Raw genomic sequence first — 23,970 nt, 5'->3', positions numbered from 1 at the left:
ATAGTCCTTTGCCTACTCTGCTATTACGGGCTTCCCTCTTATCTAACATCACTATTTACATTACCAGCCTCTTATGGCAAGAACTGTGGTCTGTTTTGTGCCTACAAGTACCTATCACACTAAGGCTTATCGTATTATTGTTACAGATACATTAAGCAGCAACAGCATTGCATACTGTTGTCTTTTTTTAAATAGCTTTGCAATTCTATTTCTCATGTGGAGAAATCGAACAAAGTGTATGCATGCTATTAGTGCAGTCATGTACATATGGCGTAAGAAGTATTTTATTCAAATGAGGCATTGCCAAATCCAAAGCTGACGAGGGAAATCCATGGTGTTGGTATAGCTCCTTAGGTACAGTGGTAACTAAGTTAGTTGTACTTATAACTCCCAATTAGGTATGCACAATTCCATTGATTTTCAGAATGGCAGAGGCATCTAACTGCTAGTTGTGCATTCAAGAACCTCCTTACATACTTCTAAGTGAAGCTGAGGCATCCCCCAACAATGATCTCAGCTCTGCAAGGTGCTTTGCTAAGTCTCAATGTACTGAACTTTAAAACTACTGGTGGACTGATTTATGAAAAATATGCAGTGCTTATCCTTTTGCAATAGCTGGTGAAAAACAGAAGCCATTCTATCCAACAGACTGGGAAGACAGAATCACCTCTACTTTCTCAGAAAAATGGGTGTACACTTGGTGGAGACTCATGTAAGAACAAGTTCCTCAGCCCAGTTTAATGGTGACCTTTAGATATAGGCAGCAGGCAGAAAACAGTTTCATAGTTTTCATCAGCTGTTATTTTAAGAAACCTTTTTTCCACACACTGTTTTACAAAACCTCCATTGAACATTCATGTATCACTGTGGGATGTCCTTCAAGTCAGCATTTTAAGCAGACTCACTTTTAGCTTCAGGAGCTCCGGTATGGATGAATGTTTCTCAGAGGTATTATTTTGCATAAAAGAGTTCTTTTTAAGATGAGTTTGCCTCAAAAGCAGTGTGATCTTTTCTGTGCAAGGAAGAAAACAAAAGTTACGCGAGACAAAAACACCAGACTTGCAGAAACTTCACAGATGGGAATATCAGCACTTTTATTCTAAGGCCTACTGAGAATTGCTGTTTTCCACCAAATTCACATAGAACCACAGAATGGTCAGGGTTGAAGGGGCCTCTGGAGATCATCCAGTCCAACCTGCTGCTAAAGCAGGTTGTCTCAGAGAAGGTTGCACAGAGACACATCCAGGCAGGTTTTGAACGTCTCCAGAGAAGCAGACCCCACAGCCCCGCTGGGCAGCCTGTCCCAGCGCTCTGCCACCCTCAGGGTAAAGAAGTGCTTCCTCATGTTCAGATGGAACTTGTGATGCAGTTTGTGCCCGTTGCCCCTTGTCCTGCCGCTGGGCACCGCTGAAAAGAGCCTGGCCCCATCCTCCTGCCACTGCCCTTAAGGGATTTGTGTACATTGATAAGATCCCTCTCAGCCTTCTCTTCTCCAGGCTGAACAGGCCCGGCTCCCTCAGCCTTTCCTCACCAGGGAGATGCCCCACTGCCCTCATCACCTTCATTGCTCTCCACTGGCCCCTTTCCAGTAGCTCACTGTCTGTCCTGGCTCAGGACCTCCGAAATCACAGACCAGGAACTATGTTGTAGTCTGGAATATAATAGAACCAGTCCAAGTCGGTGCTCTGGTCCTAAAGAAATCCACCCCACGCTGGTAACAGGACTTGTGACAGTGCCCTTCAGAGCACACATGGTATCTCTATTCTGTGAACAGATAAACTTCTCAGGTTTTACAATAAGCTCATATGATGAATATCTATGTGAAATACCATGTTAACTCTCAAAAATAACTGCTGTCATCTTATGGGTAAAGCTCTGAAGGGAATACAGGTTTCTGTTTGTAAGATTTCTTTATCTCAGTGTCAGCAACCTGACATCACACAGCAAAGAGTAGACATGCCTTTTGGATAGAGTTGGATGGAAAACTTACATCCACAATGTGACATAACTCAAAAAAGGAGTCTGCCTTCCCAAGGTCTCACAGCTCCAGTTAATTGCCAGCAGATAAAAACATTCCTTCCCACCATTAGACAAAACACTTCGCAAAGACAGGCACAACATATTCCAGCTGAGGTCCACAACATTAATGAAATCATGATCACCTGTCAATTCGCTGTCTTCAGCTTCAGTCGCATTTATTAAACACATCAGGTAAGGGTTATAGCTGTTATTCACTGTCACCTGTAAGATGGTGTTTTCAAATTCTAAAAACAGAAATCTGAAAAAAAAGATAGGATTTTAAATCAGCTTCTCCTTCAAAAATAAGATATATCAGCAAGCAACCTGTCAGCTGGGTAGATGCTGTTCCTTGACAGTGTAAATAGGAATTCCAGATGTAGCCATGTGTCCCCCATGACACCTCGTAAGTGGGTACCCTTCCAATTTTATTTCATTAGTACTTTTTGCTGTTATCTCCCAGAACTGTCATTCACTCTCAAACCACACCTATAAGAAAACACACTTGAAAGGTTCACTGTGGATGCAAGATACAGATGGAAAGGCATGCCTATGGGAGACTAAGAATCAAAATTTAGAGTCACATCACAAAGAGGTTTCCAAAGAGTTTACCACTGATCGCAAGCCTGCTACAAGATTCTGCTTCCACTGTAAACTGATACATGCTAACAAATACAATTTCTGAAGGTCTCACTTTTACCTGCATGTTCAGCTCAAGGAGAAATTTCATCATTTTCAGTTTAACCCACACTAGACCTAGTGTCCTAAATTACCGTGATTGCAGGCTTAAGTTGCTGTGCTAGAAGAAAATTATACACTTCTCGTGCTGGAATGAGAATGGTGGTCACTACCCATCAATGCAATCACAATACCCAAAAAGCAAACTCACCGTGTGATCAAACTGGTTGGTGACAGAGTTTGGTCACTCTGAGTCCAGGGAAAGGTGTTGTTGTACAGGGCTTCTGCTGTGACAATGAATTGATGAGTGACAATATCAATCACTCTGTCAAAAATAGTTTTGTTGGAGAGAAAAGTTGAACTGGAGCTTATATTGAATTCATTTAGCAGATCAGAGAAGCTCAGTCTCTTGAGAAAGTAGGAACTGGCTTCTGTGATTTCTGGAGCTGACACGTCGTTGGCAGAGTTGTTCGCCACTGCTTCCAACAACTTTGCAAAGGCAGCGGCTTCAGGGAGATTCCTTTCAACGTTTAGGAAACCATCAACCACATCCCAGACACTTGAGTAATAATTCCAGTTGGTGAGGTTGAAGGCGCCTTTGAGTCCCTGCAGCAGGTCGTTCATGTGGAGCTCATCCTGTGCCACACTGAAGAGCGCGGACAGGTTATTCCAGCCTGCTAAGCTGTCAGAGAAGTTTAGGGAGTTCAGCACTGTTTCATTCAGCATGAAAGGCATAAGCATGTTCAAAAGCTGAGATGGAAGCACACCACCCACCTCTTGGACTGAGATGGGGCAGGAGGCATCACTCTGCAGCAGCCCCTCCGTGACAGCAGTCAGAGCTCTCACCTTCTCCTGCACCCAAGAGTTTTCCAGCTCAGAGACGACGTTTAATTTGGAAAGGAAACTCAGAGAAAAGTGCAGAGACTGGATGATGCACGACAACTCCTTGGAAAAGCGTTCACTGCCGCTGCTCTTGTAGACAGCAGCAAACTCTGGAGACAGTTTCAGGTTTGCTATGGCAAGCTGGAACATTTTGGTAAAGGTCTCATTGTGCGCTGTTCCACCCACTGTGCCCATGGAATCAAAGAGGGGTTTGCAGGGGCTCCTGGCTAAGGACTCGCTTAGAGTGGCGTTTTCAAACAGCATCTCAAGTGTTATACGGAGCACATCCTGAGCGGAGCAGTTCTGGGATGTCCTGTAACCATTGTCGCTGCTCTCCAGAAAAGGACTCAAGGCTAAATGCAAAAACTCCCAAATTTTTGCCTCTAGCAAAGTATTGTGCTGTAAGGAAGACTGGTTGAACTCTTCCTGCAGCAGCAAATGTGAGAAATTATACACAATGTCCATTTTTTCTTCGGATGTTTTGTTTAAGTTGGTGTCATGAAGGACTTTCATTCCTGCTCTCCATATTTCAATTAGTCTCTGGGTATAGTTACTGTAAGAATCAAATAATAAGTTGACAACTTCAGCCTCACTAATATTATACCTTTTCTGCAAACTTTTTAAAATTAAGATACTCCTTTGGATGGCCTGCAAGTATGTGGAGAAGTTGGTTCCTCTGGTGTATTCTTCGCCATACAGCTCAAACATGGAGGATGCAAAGTTTATCAGCTGCTTCAGTTCCTTACTGAAAGGAAGACTAGAGTCATTTTTCATGGTATTGAACTGATTTTGCAGCATGTCTAGAAGTGACTGCGAAGTGAGACTGTCTGTACTATTCCAGTACATGGACTGGAGTACTTCAGCAATATGCCAGAAAGCACGAAGTTCATTTCGCTGCCTTCCATAAGGGGAACTCTGGAGTTTCTGCATTAACTTAGACAAAGAAGAGATCAATAGATAATGCTCACTGGTATTCACCTCTGCCATGGCAGCGAGAAGCTGATCAAGGGACAAGAGATGTTCTGCAAAATTTTCAGAAGTTACAGGGGTCAACAAGAAGTCAGAAAATAATGATGACACGTATTCATTTGTGCTGAGATAATGTTCAAAGTCTTCAAGCGAGATTGCATGAAGTGCAATCATTTTGATAACCTCCCATGCTTTCTCTGCATTAAAATGAGTCCTGTCTGAAATTAGTTGATTCCAAATCACCGCAGCCATAGTTAGAATATCTTGATTTTCTTTTCCATAGGGATTAGGGTAGAACAATCCTTCACCACCAACGTCATACAATGGAAGCGTATCTTGAAATATTCTTTCCAAGTCCAGTGTGCTGTTTGTGGCAGAAGTTGAACTGAAAAAGAGTTTTAATGAATTATACAAATCATTCAGATCTGAGGATTTGATTCCTTCACTGGAATTATGAAAGATCTGATGTATTAATGTTTTTCCAGGAGCTACTCCAAAGTCCAAGAGAATCAGAGCTTTCTCCATAATTTCCAGGAGTTGCACATATTCATCCACTTCTGTTAGGTTCCATTTGGTGGTCAACAGATTGCCAGTGGCATGCCATAGCCGTGAGAAATCTCCCCACTCAGAGTGGTTGGAAGCATTTCTGCCCACCTGTAGCAGTTCATATATACTGCTGTTCCTAATAGAAACAGTTGGTAACAGATGGGAAAACACAGGCAGCCTAAGCCAGTCTGCTGAGGTATCAGAGTTTAGGGAGTTCAGCACTGTTTCATTCAGCATGAAAGGCACAAGCATGTTCAAAAGCTGAGATGGAAGCACACCACCCACCTCTTGGACTGAGACGGGGCAGGAGGCATCACTCTGCAGCAGCCCCTCCGTGACAGCAGTCAGAGCTCTCACCTTCTCCTGCACCCAAGAGTTTTCCAGCTCAGAGACGACGTTTAATTTGGAAAGGAAACTCAGAGAAAAGTGCAGAGACTGGATGATGCACGACAACTCCTTGGAAAAGCGTTCACTGCCGCTGCTCTTGTAGACAGCAGCAAACTCTGGAGACAGTTTCAGGTTTGCTATGGCAAGCTGGAACATTTTGGTAAAGGTCTCATTGTGCGCTGTTCCACCCACTGTGCCCATGGAATCAAAGAGGGGTTTGCAGGGGCTCCTGGCTAAGGACTCACTTAGAGTGGCGTTTTCAAACAGCATCTCAAGTGTTATACGGAGCACATCCTGAGCGGAGCAGTTCTGGGATGTCCTGTAACCATTGTCGCTGCTCTCCAGAAAAGGACTCAAGGCTAAATGCAAAAACTCCCAAATTTTTGCCTCTAGCAAAGTATTGTGCTGTAAGGAAGACTGGTTGAGCTCCTGCAGTAGAAGATGTGTCAAGTTGTAGACAGGTTTCATTATTTCTTCAATGGAAGCTTCACTGGCACTTGTATAACGAAGGATTTTCATTCCAGTCTTCAGAAGTTCAGACAATGTCTCAAAGGTTTTATTGTCAAAATTAAAGAAAAGATCTATAGATTTTAATTTAATGATGTTATAATTCAGCTGTAAGTCTTTTAATATGTACAAGGTCTTTTGTATGGCTTGAGTGACTAGTGAGATACTGGGTACTTCAGAGTTTTCCCCGAACTCTTTAAATACGGATGTTACAAATTCTGACAGCTGATCCAATTGTTCACTGAAGACACTATTTGAATTACTATTTGGCTTTCGTAAATGGCTGTTTAATACCTCTAAAAACTGCCCATAGGCTATGATGCCTGTGTTATTCCACTCCGTCGATCTCAGTTTCTCCCCAATGCGCCAATAGGCGTTCAACTCATCCCACCAGGCTTCACCCATGGAGCTTTCTACTTTCCGCATCAGTTCAAACACAGGCATTAGAAGGTACTGATAACCTATGTTTGCATCTGTCATTATAAAAAACAGCTTCTGTAGAGCTAGGAGCTGGTCTGGAAAGTTTCTGTAAGACACAGGCTGAAGCAGATGATCAGACAACAAAGATGGTATTTCTTGCATTCCCTTTAAACGGTCTCTGAAGTCTTCCAGAAATGATGGCATGCTAGTGGAAAGCAATATTTTGAGAGCATCCTTAGTTTGCACTGTACTAAAATTAGAATTATTTAACAGAACTGGATTCCAAATCATTGTAGCTAATTTTAAAGCACTCTGAATTTCTTTCCACTGGGTCATTATATTGAAAATGGAAGTCCCATTAAAGTCACCCTGTAATTGCAGTGATGTGAAGTTATAGATTTCATCAATTATTTTCTTATTATATGGTTCCTTTAATTTATAATCATGATGTGGATTCATTCCCAGTTCAAGAATTGCATACAATTTCTGTAATGTTTCATTCTTCAAATTTCTGAATAGATTTAAGCTTTTTAATTCACTTCTATTCATTTTTTTCTCAAAGCCTTTTAAATGATGTAGAGACTTTTGTATGGCTTCTAAATCATCTGAATTAATGGACCTCTTGGAGTCTTTTCCACCAATCTCGGGTGATTTTATTTTTCTGGAGGAGAACAAAAAAGCATTTTAGTGAATATGAAATCAACGCAAGTAGAAATGTAAGGTGATTTAGAGCAAAGATCATAGATTTGAATTATACTGTTAGTAATATCCCTTCAGCTAATGTCTTACCTCAGAACTTCCTCCAATTCAGATAAAGTCTGATTGTCTTTCCAGTTAACAAAGAGATTACAAATATATCTGGTCACGGAACTTTTTTCTTTATCTACAACAAACATGTAAAGAGTATATTAGTAAAGATCACGTTAGTTTGGAAACTAAGAAGAACTGTATGGCAAACCTGTCAAGGATATCGTGCACAGGTGAAGTTAGGCTCCTACGACAAGACACAAGATCCTGGTTAGAAATTAGAGTGCTGTTTTGGGGTGTAACTCTTCCTGGCCTTCCAAGGGAAGTCAGAATGCTACCTGTCTTCGTAGAAATGATTTTTCATCTCAGGAACAGCTTAATGCCCCTGTGATCTGGGTTCTAATGGAGCTCTCCTCCTGCTGAAGGAGCATGTTGCCATCAGTAATGCAGCATAAGGTGGCCTAATACTTACTATTATTTCCTTCACGTCACTTGGGAACGCTTTTTTTACTGCTTGCACATAGGCTTCGTCTGCAGCATCATTTATGTCTCCCATAGCCATTTACACTCATCTTGATATCCCCACGTGTCCAGTCCTCTCACTAGCCGTATCTCCATGTTTTCCCTACTTGCACTGCATTAATCCGCTTGCTTCTTACCCACCTCAACTCCCACAGTCTGCATGAAACAAGCAGGGAATGGACAGCATTTACCAGTCTGTCCCTTGTAGCATTTAGATGCTGTACCTTTCCCTTGCCCATCCACATAACCTCAGTTAGAGGGGATGTCAAGGACTCTGCCTCTGCTGTAAGATGACAGGAGTTTAGAGAAATGGCTGATCTTGACACATACAGCTTGTTGAGCAGCCCAGCCCCAGCCCCTACCTTGATACACTGACGTGAATTTGACAGAGCCTACAACTAGAGGCAGATATTGCCATGCCCCCCACTGCTGCAAAATCAAGCTGAAAAATTACCGCTCCCCTTTTCCACTGAGACTGCAAACTCATATTAATTCATTGTCTACTGACAAAACCAAGCTTTTTTACTTTTCCATCTGAAATGAGATATTTTATTCACATTTGTAAAAGGTTGAAAGAATTCATTATGCTGAGCCCTAAACAGTATGCAATCTGTATGGTTACTCATTAGCCTGCAGTTTACTTCTCCTCAGCACCACAGGTTTTCAGCAGAGATATGACTACGTGGAGGAGTCTTACCTTGCTCCAAGCAGTTAAGGGAATATGGAGAATCTGTAACTCCATTCTGAGCAGTTTTGAATCTATCATCAGTCACAAGTGATGCAGAGACATTCTGAGCTACCAGCATAACACTAAAGGGGTGGGGGAAAAAACAACAACAAGGAAAATAAATTGTGGTTACAGGTTTATGAGAAGAAATAAAACAAGTGTTCAAATAGGAAACAGCTGGCGTACAGCTTATCATTCTTAAAATGTATAACAGACAAGACATTGCCCTACTTTTAATTATTTGTTTGATCATACACAAAATACAGATACAAAGGATTTCGATGGGAAAGCCATGGCAGTATACTAGCGCAAACATATGTGTTGTACTCATTAGGTGTACTTATTCAAAGGGTTATGTAAAATCTATCGGTCACTTAAATCCTCACAATAGGTCTTAGAAAACACTCAGGTGGTATGTCAGCACAATGATTCACTGCTGTGAGTGCATCTCCTCCTAAAAGAAACCAAAAAGCAAGTAGACATGGTTCCAGGGAGAGCAGGGATCCCTAGGGAACATCGTCTGTGGAAGGAAGAAGCAACCACAAATAACTGTTGCCATTTCTAATTCTCCTTCTTTCCTCTTTTATACTGTAATAATCAGGCTGACAGGGAAGCAAGGAATGTTTTTCAGTCTTAGGAAAGAACAAGCTGATAATCAGGCGTATTGTATCACAGAGGAAGTAATTTAAAACACTCTTTTCAATGTGTGCAGGTTGCTGAAAACTTCACGGTGATTATTATTCCCTTTTGCTTATGCTGTATAAAGAGTAGCTCTTCACTGTAGGCATAGGGTCACTGTGAAATGCACAATCTCTCGCCTGCCTGAAGTTCTGCAGGTGATACACAAAGAACCTAGCTGAGCTGATTTCAGTGGCACGAATAAATACATACTGATTTGTGGGAACAGACTGCTAGTGAGAACACAGCACCAGGGAACTCTTTTCTCCTCATTTAACATAATGTCTTCATGCAGGTTTCGTGGACTTGGTGCTCACCATTTCCATTCTGCAGAGGTGCTTGTTAGTAAGAGTCTTAGAGGGGAAAGAAACTACAGTTATGACGTGTTTAGTTGAGCAATGGCAGAGCCAAGGAGGAGGGAGGCATAGTCTTGCCAAAAGTGGACACATATCATACAGATCAGAAGGCAGCAAACATGGAAACAAGTGTTGTTGTTGCCCTTCTATTTCAGTCTTGCAGGGCTTCTGCAGACGCTGGCTTTAAATAAAAAGTTCGGCTTACGTGCTTATCTGAAAAACTATCTTAAAGCAACAAACAGGAGCATTCCTGAATTCAGTCTGTAAACCAGGTTTGTGTGCGCAATAAAATTTCCTTCTAAATTTTCTGTAGAATCCATGACTTTGAAGTTACTGTTTCATAGTGGTGGTGTTTATCATGTGGTTAATACAGCTGCCACAATGAGCAAGAGTTCTCTTCTGTATCTTCATATTTATACGACAAAAAAATTCCCTGTACGGCATTTCCTTAGGAGGTCAGTAGTGCCTGCATAGAAGACATGTCCAGGCTTGCTAAGATGTACCTTTGTAAGCATCACTGAAAATACTGTTTGTGCAATCTCTTTGCAATAACTCTTTACTCATGCATTTACACTGGCAGATGCTAGCATAAAAGCACTGCACGGTTCTGGTGATGAAATTCTATGTGCCTCTTTGTTGTGCCTATGATAACTTTGCCCAGCTCTGCAGCTGTAGAGCAAAGCAGAGCAGCACAGTAAATATTAATTCTGGGCACTCAAACAGTGCTGGTTCTCAGGCTTGATTCTGCAAGCCAGTAAATGCAAACAAATGCAATAATCCCGTGACTGAAAGCATGGACAAAACCACTGCGAATAAAATTAAAATTCTTGCCATACAGCTACTGACTCCTTTAAGGAAAAGGATATTGCAACTTACAAGTAGCTCTCACAATGCAGTATAGCAAATTACCTAGATGCCAAATGTACAGGTTGTTAAGTGCCTTGGCAACATGCCAGTGATGAAAAGTGAGTCCCTCTAAGCCTGGTGTAATCAAAATGGCAAAGTTTCTACACCCTCTTTGGCATCTTTATCCAACAGCTTGAGTATAAAAAAAAAAAAAACCAACAACAAAAAAAACCCACAAAAAAAACCCCCACCACCCAACTCTGAAGAAGCTTAGTTGCTTGCTGTCCTCCATGTGCTGTAATAACTGGACTGTTCAGAACAAATTATAGCAGTGTCAGTCACATATTCAGTAGGTAATTTGGAACAGAGTCCCCTAATCTCTTGAGTAACTCAAGTCTTCTAGAGATCAGTGAGTTTAGCCCAGCTATGGACCAGGAAAAGGATTTCAGGGCTATGCCCAGTTTAGAAGATTTTTTTATAAGTCCTAGCTGCATACAGCATCAAATATTTCAGCACAGTTAATTAACACATTTAAGTCAGCTCTGTTTTTCATAAAACCACTGGGCAAGAACATAACTGGTACTTCCTTCTTAAAGTCATACATATTTGAATCCCTATATGCTAAAACCCAGGGTCCTCCTCTTCTCTGCTTTCTTGGGACCAACCTTGAAAGGTTAAAACAGCAGTAAATCAGGTAATCCTTTAAAAAAAAAAAAAAACCAAAAAAACACCAAAAAACACCATAATTTATGATTCCCTTACAAATGCTTGAGGTGTTCCAAAGCAACTTGAATTTCACTCTATGATTTTCTGGAAAGAAGCAGCTGCTTTCTTTAGCAGAACAACTATCCAGCCAGCTTTTTTCTTCAACCAAAGACAGTGGCTGCTACTCACCTTTTCTATCTGCACATGGGCATGACAGCACCTCTGAGCAGGCAGGAAGAAAACTAAGATTTCATATCAAGCTCCCATCAAAAAGTGACACAAGAGTCATTGAAAAAACAATTCACTGTCTGTAGAGACCATTAATATGGAGCCATATCATCCCCCAAATAAATCATGCTTTTAAGCTATACACCATTTCTTCAAGATGACTGGTGGTGCCCTTAGGGTTCAATACACAAACCCACCAACTTTCAGTAACTCTCCTGGCATTTTCTGTATTTTTACCTGCTTGGATTCTGAAGGAGATCAATTATGTCTTGCAGGTGCATACTGTTCTGAAACACATCTGGGGCCAGCAAAAGGAGATGCCATAGGGACGTGTCATTCTGCACTTGGGAGATGAGCATTAGAAATGAGACGATTTCATTGACGAATGCTGCCTGGTACTGTGGGTTGTGTTGCACCTTAACAAATAACAATGTGAGAAATTATTTAAGAGCAAGAAAACAAGAACCCTTGCTGCCAGTGGGTCTTTTTCTGTTTTTCATCTTGCACTGCACTTGTACCCAACTCTACAAACAATGCATTCAAAGGACTCTAGTGACAGGCAATAACTGAGAGAGTGACTGTGCTTTAGCTTCACACCCCAGATTGTACAATAAATTCTCTATTTATTGAAGTCTTGCTATTCACAATGTCCCAAACAGTTCAAAGACTAGGAATACAAGAAAAATTAAAATCAAATCCTCCCCCTGGCAAAGAAAGAAAGCATTATCTTTAAAGGATTCATTTGCTTTAATTACATAGCTTTACCCAAAGACAAGTACTCCTTCAGTCATGAATTGTTGGGTCAGTTGCAGGAGTTACTGGATGAAGTTACACGGCTGAGGTAACACACAATTAAATGTATTGCCTCCCCAGCTTTAAATATTCTTATTTACACCACATCCTCACACTGTTTTATCCACCTGCTGCTGCAGCAGGGCAAATAAAGAGAAGAAACAAGACCTAGGCACGGTGAGAACCTGAGAACCCTTAGTGGCCACTAGCTGACAGCTGGATGTCCTTGCCTTTCTGAGCTGTATACTCAAATCTAAGGTCTTTGGATTAATCCCATTCACAAGAATTAGCTCAGCTTATCATACACTATATGCACTCTGGCATAGAGATAAGCAACTCCTAGCCAGGTGGGGTCACATTCTCTCTCCCAAACACTGCAATAACATGTGTGAACTAAAACAGCTACTAGCTGCAGATATTGGGAAACATCCTGGGCACTTACCTGGGAGACCTGACTTCTGAACTCTTGGGTAAATGACTCTAAAAGCGATGAATCAGTAAAGCAGAATGTGTGGTGGATATTGGCTGCCATCTTCTCTTCAGTGAGATTGGGATGTGCTATGTATCGCGACAAGACCTCACACAGAATGACTTTGAGATTTGCTGCAGTTGAATATTTGGTCTGGCTCTAAAAGTAAAACAATGTCAAAGGTAGCTTTAAAGCAATGCTTTATTTGGGATGGTTTGAAATGCAGTGACGAGGCTGTTTTCTTAACGGGTAGTAGTGACATTTGAAAAGCATTGTCATTACGAGCACTTACACACAGAACAGGTGAACAGTGTCACCGAAATCCCTCAGACTCCTCACAAAGAGAAATTTTGTTTGTAAGTGTTTGTAGGACTTAATACAAAAACATAAGCGTACTGGTGTCCATTGCATGGTACCAATTTCTTTTACAAAGGAGTTGTTTCTATGCATAGTCAGTATCTACCTAATAAACACACAGCGACTCTGATGCCACTGCAGGAACATTATGGGCAAATAACAAACCGAATGGCAAAGCCTGTGACATCATGTCTTTAATTTCATGTGAAAGAAAATGCACTCTAAACACCTTAACTCACTGGTTTTGAGCAAAATATCTCAGGGTATTGTGTGCAACCATATTTGGTAATTCATGGTATTATGTCCCAAGGTGTCTGCTTTATTTGATTTCTGCTTATAGCATAATAAACTTAGCACAAAGTTTAAATGTTCACCCGCAATAACTGTCTTCCTTTTCCCAAAATAAAGCACGTTCACATAATAGGGGAGATTTGAAAGCAATAAAAGCTGTATGTTGGTGCTTTGAGCTTCTAACTCTTTAAGATACACATGAATCTTAAATGTGAATGTTCACACTCAGCTGTTAGGCAAATGCAGACTTACCTTCCCAAAACTGAAGATTTTGTTGAACATGTTAATGCTGGAAGTCAAGTTGAATGGTGATGAAATATTCCGAAGGGGTTTTTCTCCATGAGATACCAAATCCCCAAATGCTGCAATAGCAGTTTGAAACACTGTTTTACTTAATGTCTTTTAACCTCTTTGCTACATCAAACCATGACACAGGATAGCCAACTACAGCTTTGGGCATGCCATCATTATTAATCTGTTTCCAAAGGTACAGCCAATGGAATCCTGTACTTACTTAAGGTTTTTTCTGATGTAATTAAATCCTGGATTACACTATTGCCTTCTGCAGCTTTTTAAAATTAAATGCATTTAACTATCTGCTTGCAGTTCAACACTAAATTCTACCTCTTCTCTCCAGTCCTGCAGCTTCCCCACACAGGAAGATACATGGGCAGCCTTACAAGGAAGCCCACATCAGCTCAAGCCGACAGCCCTGTAAGGGAGAACCCTCCAGGTGTCTTTGGCACCAGTGGGTGGTACTCGTTATTCAGAAACAGCTCTGACACAGATTTGGAGCACTGCGGCCCGCTATACACGGTGGCACGCCGCCAGGTCCCCAGCTGACACACACCAAAGCCAACGCTGGCACTGAGCTGTGCTCTCAAAACAGCACAGCTCACTGAAACCAAACAAGCTCTGCCAGTTTACACCAGCAGAGGCTATGACCTACAATTTTTATTTTATTTTTTTAAATAAGACGTAGAACTGAGTTCCTCCCTGACCATCTGTGGCCATCAACATGAGTTGATAGTTCCCATAACTGTTCATTGATTTATTTATTTTTTCCCCACGCCTCTGCGTTCAGTCTCTTTTGTGTTCTGCCTTTTTCTGCCCGCACACCAAAGAGCGAGCGCATTCGCAGGAATGCTAATTGGAACAGTGAATGGCTGGGGCAGAACAGTCATAGAATGCAAATCCATAATCATTCATTTGATTGTGAGCTCCCTGGAGGAAGGACTATCCATCATGATGGCCTGTAGATAGTACTAGCCATTACCATCAATAAATAATAATTTTAATGATTTTAGGGAAAATGTAAGCCTGAAAGTTCCTTCAGGAAAGAGAATCACGTCAGAGGAGAACATCACCAACAATAAATATCCACTGTGGCACAGAAGAAGACTTATTTGCTGGATAACTGTGAATAAGAAATACATTTACAAAAATCATAAGCTGTTTATGGAAAATTTGTGAGCAGTAAAAGGGCAATATTCCATAAATAGCCAGGTCTTTAATTAATGTCCAAACAGTCTGCGAACTCGCATTGCTTCTGTGAAGCACAACAATTTAATCATGTTTTCTTGGCCTGTTTCCAAAAGTCTTTTCTACAGACAGTTACTTGTACTTATTTCCAAGAATTTACACTAATGTCACGGCCATGGTCATGTGCCTGTATACAACACATAAATCATTTTAGCAGTGCTCTAAGAATTGTATCTTTGTCCAGCGAGCTTCAAAAGATCAGCCTTTAAAGACCAAAACTTTGCAAAGCAGCAAATAACCTACCCAGTGAAGTGTTCCTGCTTTTAGGCACCTCTGCACTCCATGGTGATGGATGGTTGTCCTTGGCTACATGGGATGAGCTCCTCTGCCTACTAAGGGAAGACAAAAAAGAAAACCCCTGTAACAACTCCCAGTTTTTTATGAACAAGCTTACACATAACTACTGCATGACTCAGAATGGGTCTATACCAGATTTCATGGCAGGTGTGTTGAAATCTGAGTTATGCAAAAGTTCCTTCTGGTTCCTTCTAGAGGCCTGGCATGCATTTTGGGGAAGCACACTGCACTGAAGGGACCTCATTTATGCCTGCTCTGAAGGGACACCAAGGACAGGCAGGGGTTGACATAGGTAACTGATCTAATCTTAAACAAATTCCCACTTCTGGAAGGAAGGCTTCGTGTCAAGTCTTTTCTGTCCTCCGCCAATGTAGGCTCAGCAGAAGAAACAGCGCAGAACTTGATGGAACTGTTAATGACACTCAGACTGAGCAGAGAGGCCTTTGATCTAAGTCTAAGCTAGAACACCAGGTTGCATGCCCCTACCAAGAAAACCTTCAAGACAATACAACCTCACTTTATCCTTGCCAATCATTTCCCTACAGTGGAAAAGAAAGGGTGGAAGATGTTGGTATTGAGCTCAGTTTCTTTACTTAGTTTCCTTTTATTAAGGGAATCTCAAGTGACCATGTCTTGCACACCTTGGTAAATGCTTCTAAGGAACAGTGTCAAAGATGAGAACCTTGCCCATTTTTTCTGCCGGCCACTGGTAAGGCACAGGTTTAGGGCAAGTTATACAACAGCTTAATAAGAGCTTTGGTGAGTTGCACAATGGGAGGGGAAAAAACCCCACACTTTGGATTAGCTAAATATTACAAACTCCAGAATATTACACAATAATATATCCAGACAGTGAAGGGTCACAGCTCAAACACTTTGCCTTTGTGAAAACCTCACCCATGGTGATTCTGCTCCTGAAGCAGAGTTGCATCCATTCATGTTGGCTTCTGGAGCTTTCCCCTACCCAAGCAACCTTTTACTGAGGTTTTATACTCTGCTATATCCTGCTAATTTTGCTAAGGCTACTTAATAGTTAGTGTTTTTTCTTGTAGAATACAACATATTTGTAAGGCTGACGTTAACCACACAAGGGTAGGCATACCCACATAGTTGTACAATACTTCATGCAGCCAACTTCTAGCATCAATAGTGGTCAAGATGCTTATTAATGACTCACGTGACTTGAGCTATAGTTTGGCCAAATCCTTTGATTTTCAGTTGGCAAGAAAACCAGTTATTTCCTAAACAGCTGCACAGAATCCAAAAACAGAAAGCAAGGAGGATTTCTGGCTATTGAAACCCATGGAAGACCTCCAGCTTCGGCACTAGAAGTTTCCATTTCTTCATTTCAATACCCCAAATTAACCATTGTTTAATATGCCTAGGGAAAAAAACAATGACACTAAGAAAACAAGTGAAGAGCTGTGAATCCAGGCATCTAGTCTCTGTATGGCTCTGCCCTCTTCTGCTGTATGACCTTGAATTTGATTAGGATTCACCTTGTGTAACTGCAGTTATCCACATGTCTAGTCATCCAGATTCCTTCTAAGCAATGGAGAGATCCTGACCATTGACTTGGCCGAGGAAATACCAGTCCCTCTGCATTAAGGAGGACCCTTAAGGAGCCACCAACCCCAGGATCCCCCATCCTGCCCGATGGGCTCTCTGGTAGAAGACATGGTGCCCACCTTAGCTCTGCAGGCTCTTAAGCTATGGCCAAGGGGGATTTTGAGGCCCTGACATAGCCACTGTAGAGCAGCAGGGACTTCTATGTGAGATGCCCAGATTTTCAGCTCTCCATGAGCCAGCAGGCCTTAGAGTGGCATGTTCCCCAAGGGCATGCCAGAACCAGGCAGCCAAGGTGTAGAAACAATCCTGGATGGTATGTCTTAAAGTAAACGTTACTTGGCTTTAACTGAAACATCAATGAAATTGAAATGCCTCCACCGAACATTTCAATTTCAAAAACTGACATCCCAACAAAACATGCCCAGCCAGCTCCATGCTGCAAATCTACATGTTTCTGTGGGCAAAAAATAGTTTCATTTTCATCTGTTTCCCAATATGTTTGATGGCTTGCAGAGAGGACACCCATTCTGGCTGGCACCTGGAGGATCTACTGAAAAAGCAAGCATTCCAGAACAAATGTACCTCAGACTAGAGCTGCTGGGGAACATGTACCACTTCCATCCAAAGCATCCTGAACCAATCACCACAGTGGCAGATCAGTACAATGGGCTGATGATCTGGGTGCAAGTCTTATCTACTGACACCCTGCAGGACCTGACCCACAATTGTGCAAAAAAAGTTTCTTTCCTTTGATCTGGATGAGCAGAAGCATTTTTCTCAGGGAGTAAACTTCTTTTCTACTGTCAAGCTTGGATCAATTGACACATTACTGATTGCTGTCCCCAGTATGAACATTTTTAAAGCATTCTATATTCCCATTTCTAAGTGTTCAGATATGTGAGATTGTGTCTGTTATAACAGGTATCTGAGACGTATCTGTTGTGGACACACTTGCACATACAGACATACATAGCTGCTCCCTCCACCTCAAAGCAAGTTTTGCTTTGCAGCTTATAACACCCAGATACATTCAGGTTCCCTTACAGTCTGAGAGATGAGATGTCATTAAGTCTTGGCAGTAGATCTTCTGGTGTGTACGGCGTGCCTTTACATCTGGCATCTGAATCACACAGCACAGTTTGCAGGAATGGGAAGAAGCCTGCGCTAGGAAGGTTTCGGGGTGCAAGATAACCTGGAGGAAGGAGGAGAAAAAAAATTCCATTATTATGGTTCAGACGTGCACTTTTTTGCCATATGTTTCTATCAATATGTGACATTTTCTCTTCCCAAACCATAGGGTCGATTCTCAGTTTCACTGAGGCTTTTTTACTCTGCTCCAGCAGCACTATCTGCCAAATCCCACTAGAAGCACGTTCCCATCACTGACAAAGTCATGAAAGGCTATTTAGTAGGAAAAAGAGTCAAGTTACTTGTTTATAAGACACCTGTTGGTCCTGAAGGAACTGTAGATTTCCCCCCTCTACTCCAAAATGCAAGAAACAGGCAGGAAATTACAAAAGCACCCTAGGTTTATGATATCCTAATTCTGCCTTTAAAGAACAAAGTAACATAAAAGCAGGCACGTGGCCAGAGTAGCCCGAAGCACCCATAAGAGCATGTTCTCCTAGGCTTGGGTGGACCAGCTTCCATGCAAAGCCACAATCTGCTGTTTCAAGCCAGGCTGTTAAAACAGAACTCTGTCAGCTTTTACTACAGGAAGGGGCAATGGATCTAGGACCAGCCAACCTCCTTTGCTTTTTGTGCAGACCTGCCCAGGGAAGGGAGAGGAGCAATCTATCACCACCACTCCCTCTAAGTCTCCTGCCATCTCAGAGCAGCTCCTGCACCATCTGCTTGGTGACCTGTGATGCTGGCAGCCAGCAATGAGGGGCGAGATGTATGTCTCTGTCTCCCATTTCTGCAAACATGGAATGGACCTGAGCAATTAGAGACTTTAGTATTTTATGTGCCACTTGCCCCGTGCTGCTTACCAGCAGCCTGCAGAGTATACCACCTGCTTTTCCTCTCAGTGACAAATGCTCCAATAAATCTCAAAACTCTTTTGCTGGATCACAGCAACATATTATTTAAAATAATCATTTGGAAAATTACCTGGCAAAGGACATTGCTATTATTTCTACTATGGAAAGGAGCCAGATTTACAAAAGACCCACAGGCAGGCTTGTAGTAATTGATTACCTTACTCTTTAGTCTCCAGAGACGACCTGTGACTCTTGCCCAGGCACAGCTTTATCACTAACCCCTCCAACAAGGACACTGCACTACATTTGAACTACATTTATTCATAATAGCCGTGGTCAAAAAACAGATATTTCCCAAAGGGGATGGCAGTGCTAGATAGAGTACCTGGCTGTCAATCTCCTTGAAGGAGACTTGATTTTCCTGAGCTGTCCTCAGCACAGCTGGTCATGGCCCATGAGTGTGCACTGCATTTTGGGGTCAAAAGGCAAAAGCTCACTGTTTAGCACGGGAGTTCTCACTGCTTTGGGCCAGATAGCAATTGGCACAGAGGACTGCTGAGACCTGTGGAGTCACAGGCACCCATTTTGAGTGGTGGTGTGATGCTCTTTTATACCTCAGCAGAGAACCTCCCTAGAAGATTGAAAGAGATACCCTGCCAGAGGAGAAGGCTACCTGCTGTGGGAAGCTTCCCCACCACTCACTGCATCCCCCAGGCCAGCAGGAGTTACACAACAGGCTGAGCCAGCTCTCAAGGTGAGTAAAGATCTCTCTTGTCCCTACAGGCAGCCCTTCTGGTGTTGGGGCCAAAGGACCAAACATACACCACTCTAAAGGTTTTTGAAGTGTAATTAAGCCTGCTGCCCGTGAGGGAAACTTCAAAGTAGGGCACTTTAATCTGGAAGCATCCTTGTGTGAATATTCCTGCCATGTCTGGGATTTTTGCCCTTTGAGATCACCAATTACAACCCTGCAAAATGGCATTTTGCACACACCGGCATTCTCCTCTCATCTTATTTCTGATCTCCCGCACCCTCATTCCCATGCAGGAAATTGACTCACACACCAGTCCAAAAATGCACACCACAGACCTCACTTTATCAGTGTCCCTACCAAAATGAAGCTTCAAATACTTGGGAAGCCATGAGGGCCAGGATGGAGAGCAGAACCACAATGAAGTGAGACAGGCAGGTGCTAGGAGGGAAATGGCTACACCCGCCACTGCCATCCACATCAACCGATGACAACCAGGGCCAGGAACTAAGCTTATATTTCTTAGTAGACCTGAGACATCTAAAGCTATGTAACTCTTAGCTGGACAGCAGTGTGGGGAACAAAAGGATGGGACTAGGAATTTGGGGAGTACTGTTCTTCTCTGGAGAGATGCAAGATGTTTACAGAGACAATTATGCAAAAAATCATGACGAATTCAGAGCAGAGGAAGACACTTCCTTGAGATATAAATAGCAATAACAAATTTTACAATTGGACTCCGAGGTGGTACACTTTGAACTAAGTGGACAATTAAACAATCAGCTGCTGTATAACAAGCGAGGTGTACAGCGTAAGAACACGGCGATATCGGCTCTTTTCTCCTTTCTTCCCTTTTTCAGACTGCTGTTTCAAAGAGACAGGAATTTGTGACCTGAAGTTTGGAAGAACTGCAACTCATGGTGGTGGCATGATGCCTGTGAAGACAGCGTTGGCCCAATGCAATTGAGGTTCCTAGTGAGGCTCTACCAACTTGCAATCAACAGATGTTGAGCAGTTTGCTGGCACCTCGATACAACCATGTGGCCTGATCCATCACTGAGTCACTACAGCCATGAGCCTGTGTAAGCCCATGATGTTCTTGGCACAAAAGCAGTGGCAATGCCAGAGAAGACTCTTCTGGAACAGGCCTGGACTCCAAGAGAAGTTAGAGAATTAAGGAAGTTTTTCAAGAAAGACCATGACACAGAAAAATCTGAAATGTCCAGGCCCAATTCCCATTTGCTTTAAGTTAGACCTATGCTGGTTCTTAACCCTGAGAATCTAGCACAACCGTGCTGTGTGTCAAGCACAAAAATAACACACAGGTTCATCCATCAGGATGAAATGAATTGTTACATTGGCTCTGCTGCCTGCATTAATGAGATCTCCTCTGACTCCAAAGAAAGTTTAAAGACCTGGTTTAGATGCAGACACTGCTTCCACAGATATGTACCACGGGGAGATGAATCCCACCCTTGCTTTCTGACATGAGAAGCTAATGATGCTGAAGGAGCACACTGCCTTCTTTAGGCACTGACCCCACCGAGCCAAGAACAGGGTGGCCAGGCTGGTGTGACAGGTCTGTCACTCCCAGATAACAAGCAGTCAAACTTGCCACCATCAGAACCACCAAGCACTTGTCCCCCTGTTCTTATTATCTTGAAAATCACTTCTTGCAGCAGTCACAGAGGCCAACAACTTAATTTAATAGAGGCTGAGCAGCACAGCCACAGGAAGATCAGCTCTGGCTATGCTGCCTCTGGCCAGTGTGCCTGAGATCAGAGCAGAGCCAGAGCGTAAAAGAATGTATAGGAAGCATGGCTGATTTGGGAGTCCAAGCTCCAGATAAATGTGATGTAGCCTCAGAGTTCTTTCTTACAACTCCCTCTCATCCTGCAAAGGAAGGAAATTACTGATGAGAAAATGAGTCAAGAGATTAATGCACACCCTGCTCCATCTTCCCGCCCTCCATCCACTTGCTCGTGGTAAGGAGACGTGACTCCGTGGAGCCACATGGGCTGCTCTGCCCACACATAGAAATTCATGACCTGTGTCAGCCCCGTACACCACTGCAAGGACGGCCAGGGAGCAAACTGGCTCCTGACTCCCTTCAATGCTTCAGGAGATGTTTGTAACTACTTGTCCCTCCCTTGGCTGAGATTTGTGCAGCGTGTCAGCTACATTATTAGACAACGTAAGCACTAGTTATGAAACATTATTGAAGGAAAGTTGTAAATGCTCTGCAAATTTTAAAGAACAGTCTTTTGATGGAGATAGTTTCACAATCTGAAACATAACACTTAAAACCATTAGTGACTTTTGTAGTATTTCTACTGTTGGGAATTCCTTCAGACTTCCACGTGCTGCAGAAGGCAACTCCTCTCACTGAAGTCCATGGCAATGCCATATCCAAGGAATATGGATTTTCCTAGCCCTGTAGTCCCCAACTTTATGATCCCACATCACATGATAGAGAGATCCACAACACATGGCATAATTTTTCCATTCTCCCCACTGCCTTTAGCTTTAAACTTCTTAATTTCTTAAAACTACAATTACCTTTCGAGGCCCCCACTACACTACCTATAAGCCAAGAGGGAGAGATCACTGCAGCCACTGCTGCCCCATGTCTGAGCTGAGAGGCCACCCTAGCATATGTCTGGGTAAACTGACTTGTCTGCAACCAAAATCTCAGCCCTGATTTGTATCCTATTGCTAAAGACTGACTTCTGGGTCTTCCATCAGCAGAAACCCAAGCAGGCTTTTGCTGCCCCCTCTCTCATTGAGAACTTTGATTTTCCATCACCGTTGAAAGGAGTGCACCGAACATGAGGAAGAGAAGGCAGGCATCCCGAAGGGCAGAAGAAGCCAAGAGGGCTCAGTGCTGCATGGGCTGGCTGGTTCTCCCTGCTCAGTAGCACCTAGCTAAACCAGCCACCTCTCCAAGAGCTGAAAAGAAATCAGGCATGCAGAGCAGTAACAATAAACACAAGATACCTATAATACATGCATGCCACTGGAAATTCTGGCATTTCCACATTTGCTTTCATTCTGAATAAAATGAAGAAAATTAATTTCTCTTACTTTCCTGAACGTCGTAAATTCCAACACTTCCCTTCAACACAAGCAAAACATTTTGATTTCTTCAGGTAAAGGTGCTTGGTATAATAATGATGAAAAATGTCAGGGTAATAATAAATGTCATACAAGAAAGATGAAAATTACTATTTCACTACAATCTATAAGATTAATTGAAATTGACTGAAATGTTTAAATCTTAATGGACCACGTTTTACGTTGCCACATCGATTTTGCTGCTTTCACCGCACTTGCATTAGCTGAGCCCAACCATTCACTTCAAGGAAACGGGCATTTCAGCAGACTGCAGACACTGCACTGTGAACGCAGCCCCCTTCAGCCATAAGCTGTCACCCCCTCCAGCGTGAGGCAGCGAGGCTATCTGCCACAAAGGAGGGAAGTGCTGGGAGGATAGCAGCCACTGTTATCCACACCAGAGCAAAGGAAATAAATACACAGTATTTTCAAATTATCAGTTCAGTACAGGTTACACTCTGGTTTACATCAGCTAGTGATTTCTCATGTAAATTAGCAACCGGCTCACTCCATGTGCTGCTAAGTACCTTCCTTTCCCTCAATTCCCCAGTGTCAGCTCTGCTACTCTGAGAGACACTAAACTATATTGCAGCCCTAGCATCTGAACATGCAAATCCCCTTAAATTCTACACAGGCCATGTCTTTTGCTTTCAAAATATCACCCATGCATTCCTTCTCCCTTTTCTGCCCACCCCGTACTTCTGGTTTCAGGGCCTCCTACCTTGCTGTGCCACCCAGCCTGCAAAACCAGACAAAATCTATGTTCCATTTTATTCACGTGAAAGGAAAGATGCGAAATTTTCATTATGAATAGCTACTTCATAAATAAATTCAGGTACATTAACTGTATTTTCTCCCTCCTTTACCTTTATTTTAAAAAGTTTTTCTGTTTTCTATCCACCCATGGCTTAGCGTTGTATTGCTACCACTCCCTGGGCATGAAAAAATTCTCTTGGCTTCAAATGTCACACACTCTGACACTGCATATACCTTATGCATTAAGTCCTTCCATGCTCCTTCCATAGTTCATAAAAAATCCATATAAATCTCAGCTCCACCACTCATGAATTAGAGGCATTAATGAGCATATGAATTCATTAGGAAGTATTGTGTTTAATTGAAAATCCATTCAATCATTGCTAAATCACACAAAGAGACTTAATGACTGGGACTCTTCAGCAAAGAAAGAGGGCCAAAAAGTGATTTGATAGAGAAATAAATAAAATCGTGATCAGTGATTAAAAGGGTGAGTAAATGATCATCCCTTGCAACACAGGGACAAAGAGACACAATGAGATCATGAGGTAGCAGGCAGAAGAGACAAAAAGCACCTTTTTTAAACAAATACCAAAATGTTGCGGAACCCACTGTCACAGGGTTATGTATGCTGAAAAGCAGGCACTCATTCAAAAAAGAATTAGATAAATTCACAAAAATAGATTTGTCAGTGGCTACTAAATATGATCACCTGGATTCAACCTCTTCAGCTTCTGGCTGAAGAAACCTTAAACCTTTGGACACAAAGTAGCAATTCTGACTGCTTATCAGCTGTGATTTATATTTATCTAAGAAGTCATAAAGCATATAGTGAA

General features: G+C 42.4%; 1 protein-coding gene across 1 annotated transcript in view; it reads right to left on the bottom strand.

Moving 5' to 3' along the window:
• Positions 1-23,970, bottom strand: part of ABCA12 (ATP binding cassette subfamily A member 12) — an 88,512-nt gene that overhangs the window by 51,501 nt on the left and 13,041 nt on the right. Inside the window, exons 3-12 of the mRNA XM_055718340.1 lie at positions 17,576-17,723; positions 14,909-14,997; positions 13,376-13,485; positions 12,449-12,634; positions 11,452-11,630; positions 8,372-8,484; positions 7,195-7,288; positions 2,906-7,066; positions 2,163-2,278; positions 906-1,012 (exon numbers count right to left, since the gene is read on the bottom strand). Coding sequence (XP_055574315.1) covers positions 906-1,012; positions 2,163-2,278; positions 2,906-7,066; positions 7,195-7,288; positions 8,372-8,484; positions 11,452-11,630; positions 12,449-12,634; positions 13,376-13,485; positions 14,909-14,997; positions 17,576-17,723 — 5,303 coding nt within the window. The remainder of the gene's footprint in view (positions 1-905; positions 1,013-2,162; positions 2,279-2,905; positions 7,067-7,194; positions 7,289-8,371; positions 8,485-11,451; positions 11,631-12,448; positions 12,635-13,375; positions 13,486-14,908; positions 14,998-17,575; positions 17,724-23,970) is intronic.

Source organism: Falco cherrug, chromosome 8 (assembly GCF_023634085.1).
Source record: "Falco cherrug isolate bFalChe1 chromosome 8, bFalChe1.pri, whole genome shotgun sequence".
Lineage (NCBI taxonomy): Eukaryota > Metazoa > Chordata > Aves > Falconiformes > Falconidae > Falco > Falco cherrug.
The sequence above is the reverse complement of the archived record's forward strand: the minus strand, read 5'-3'. Positions and strand labels throughout refer to the sequence as shown.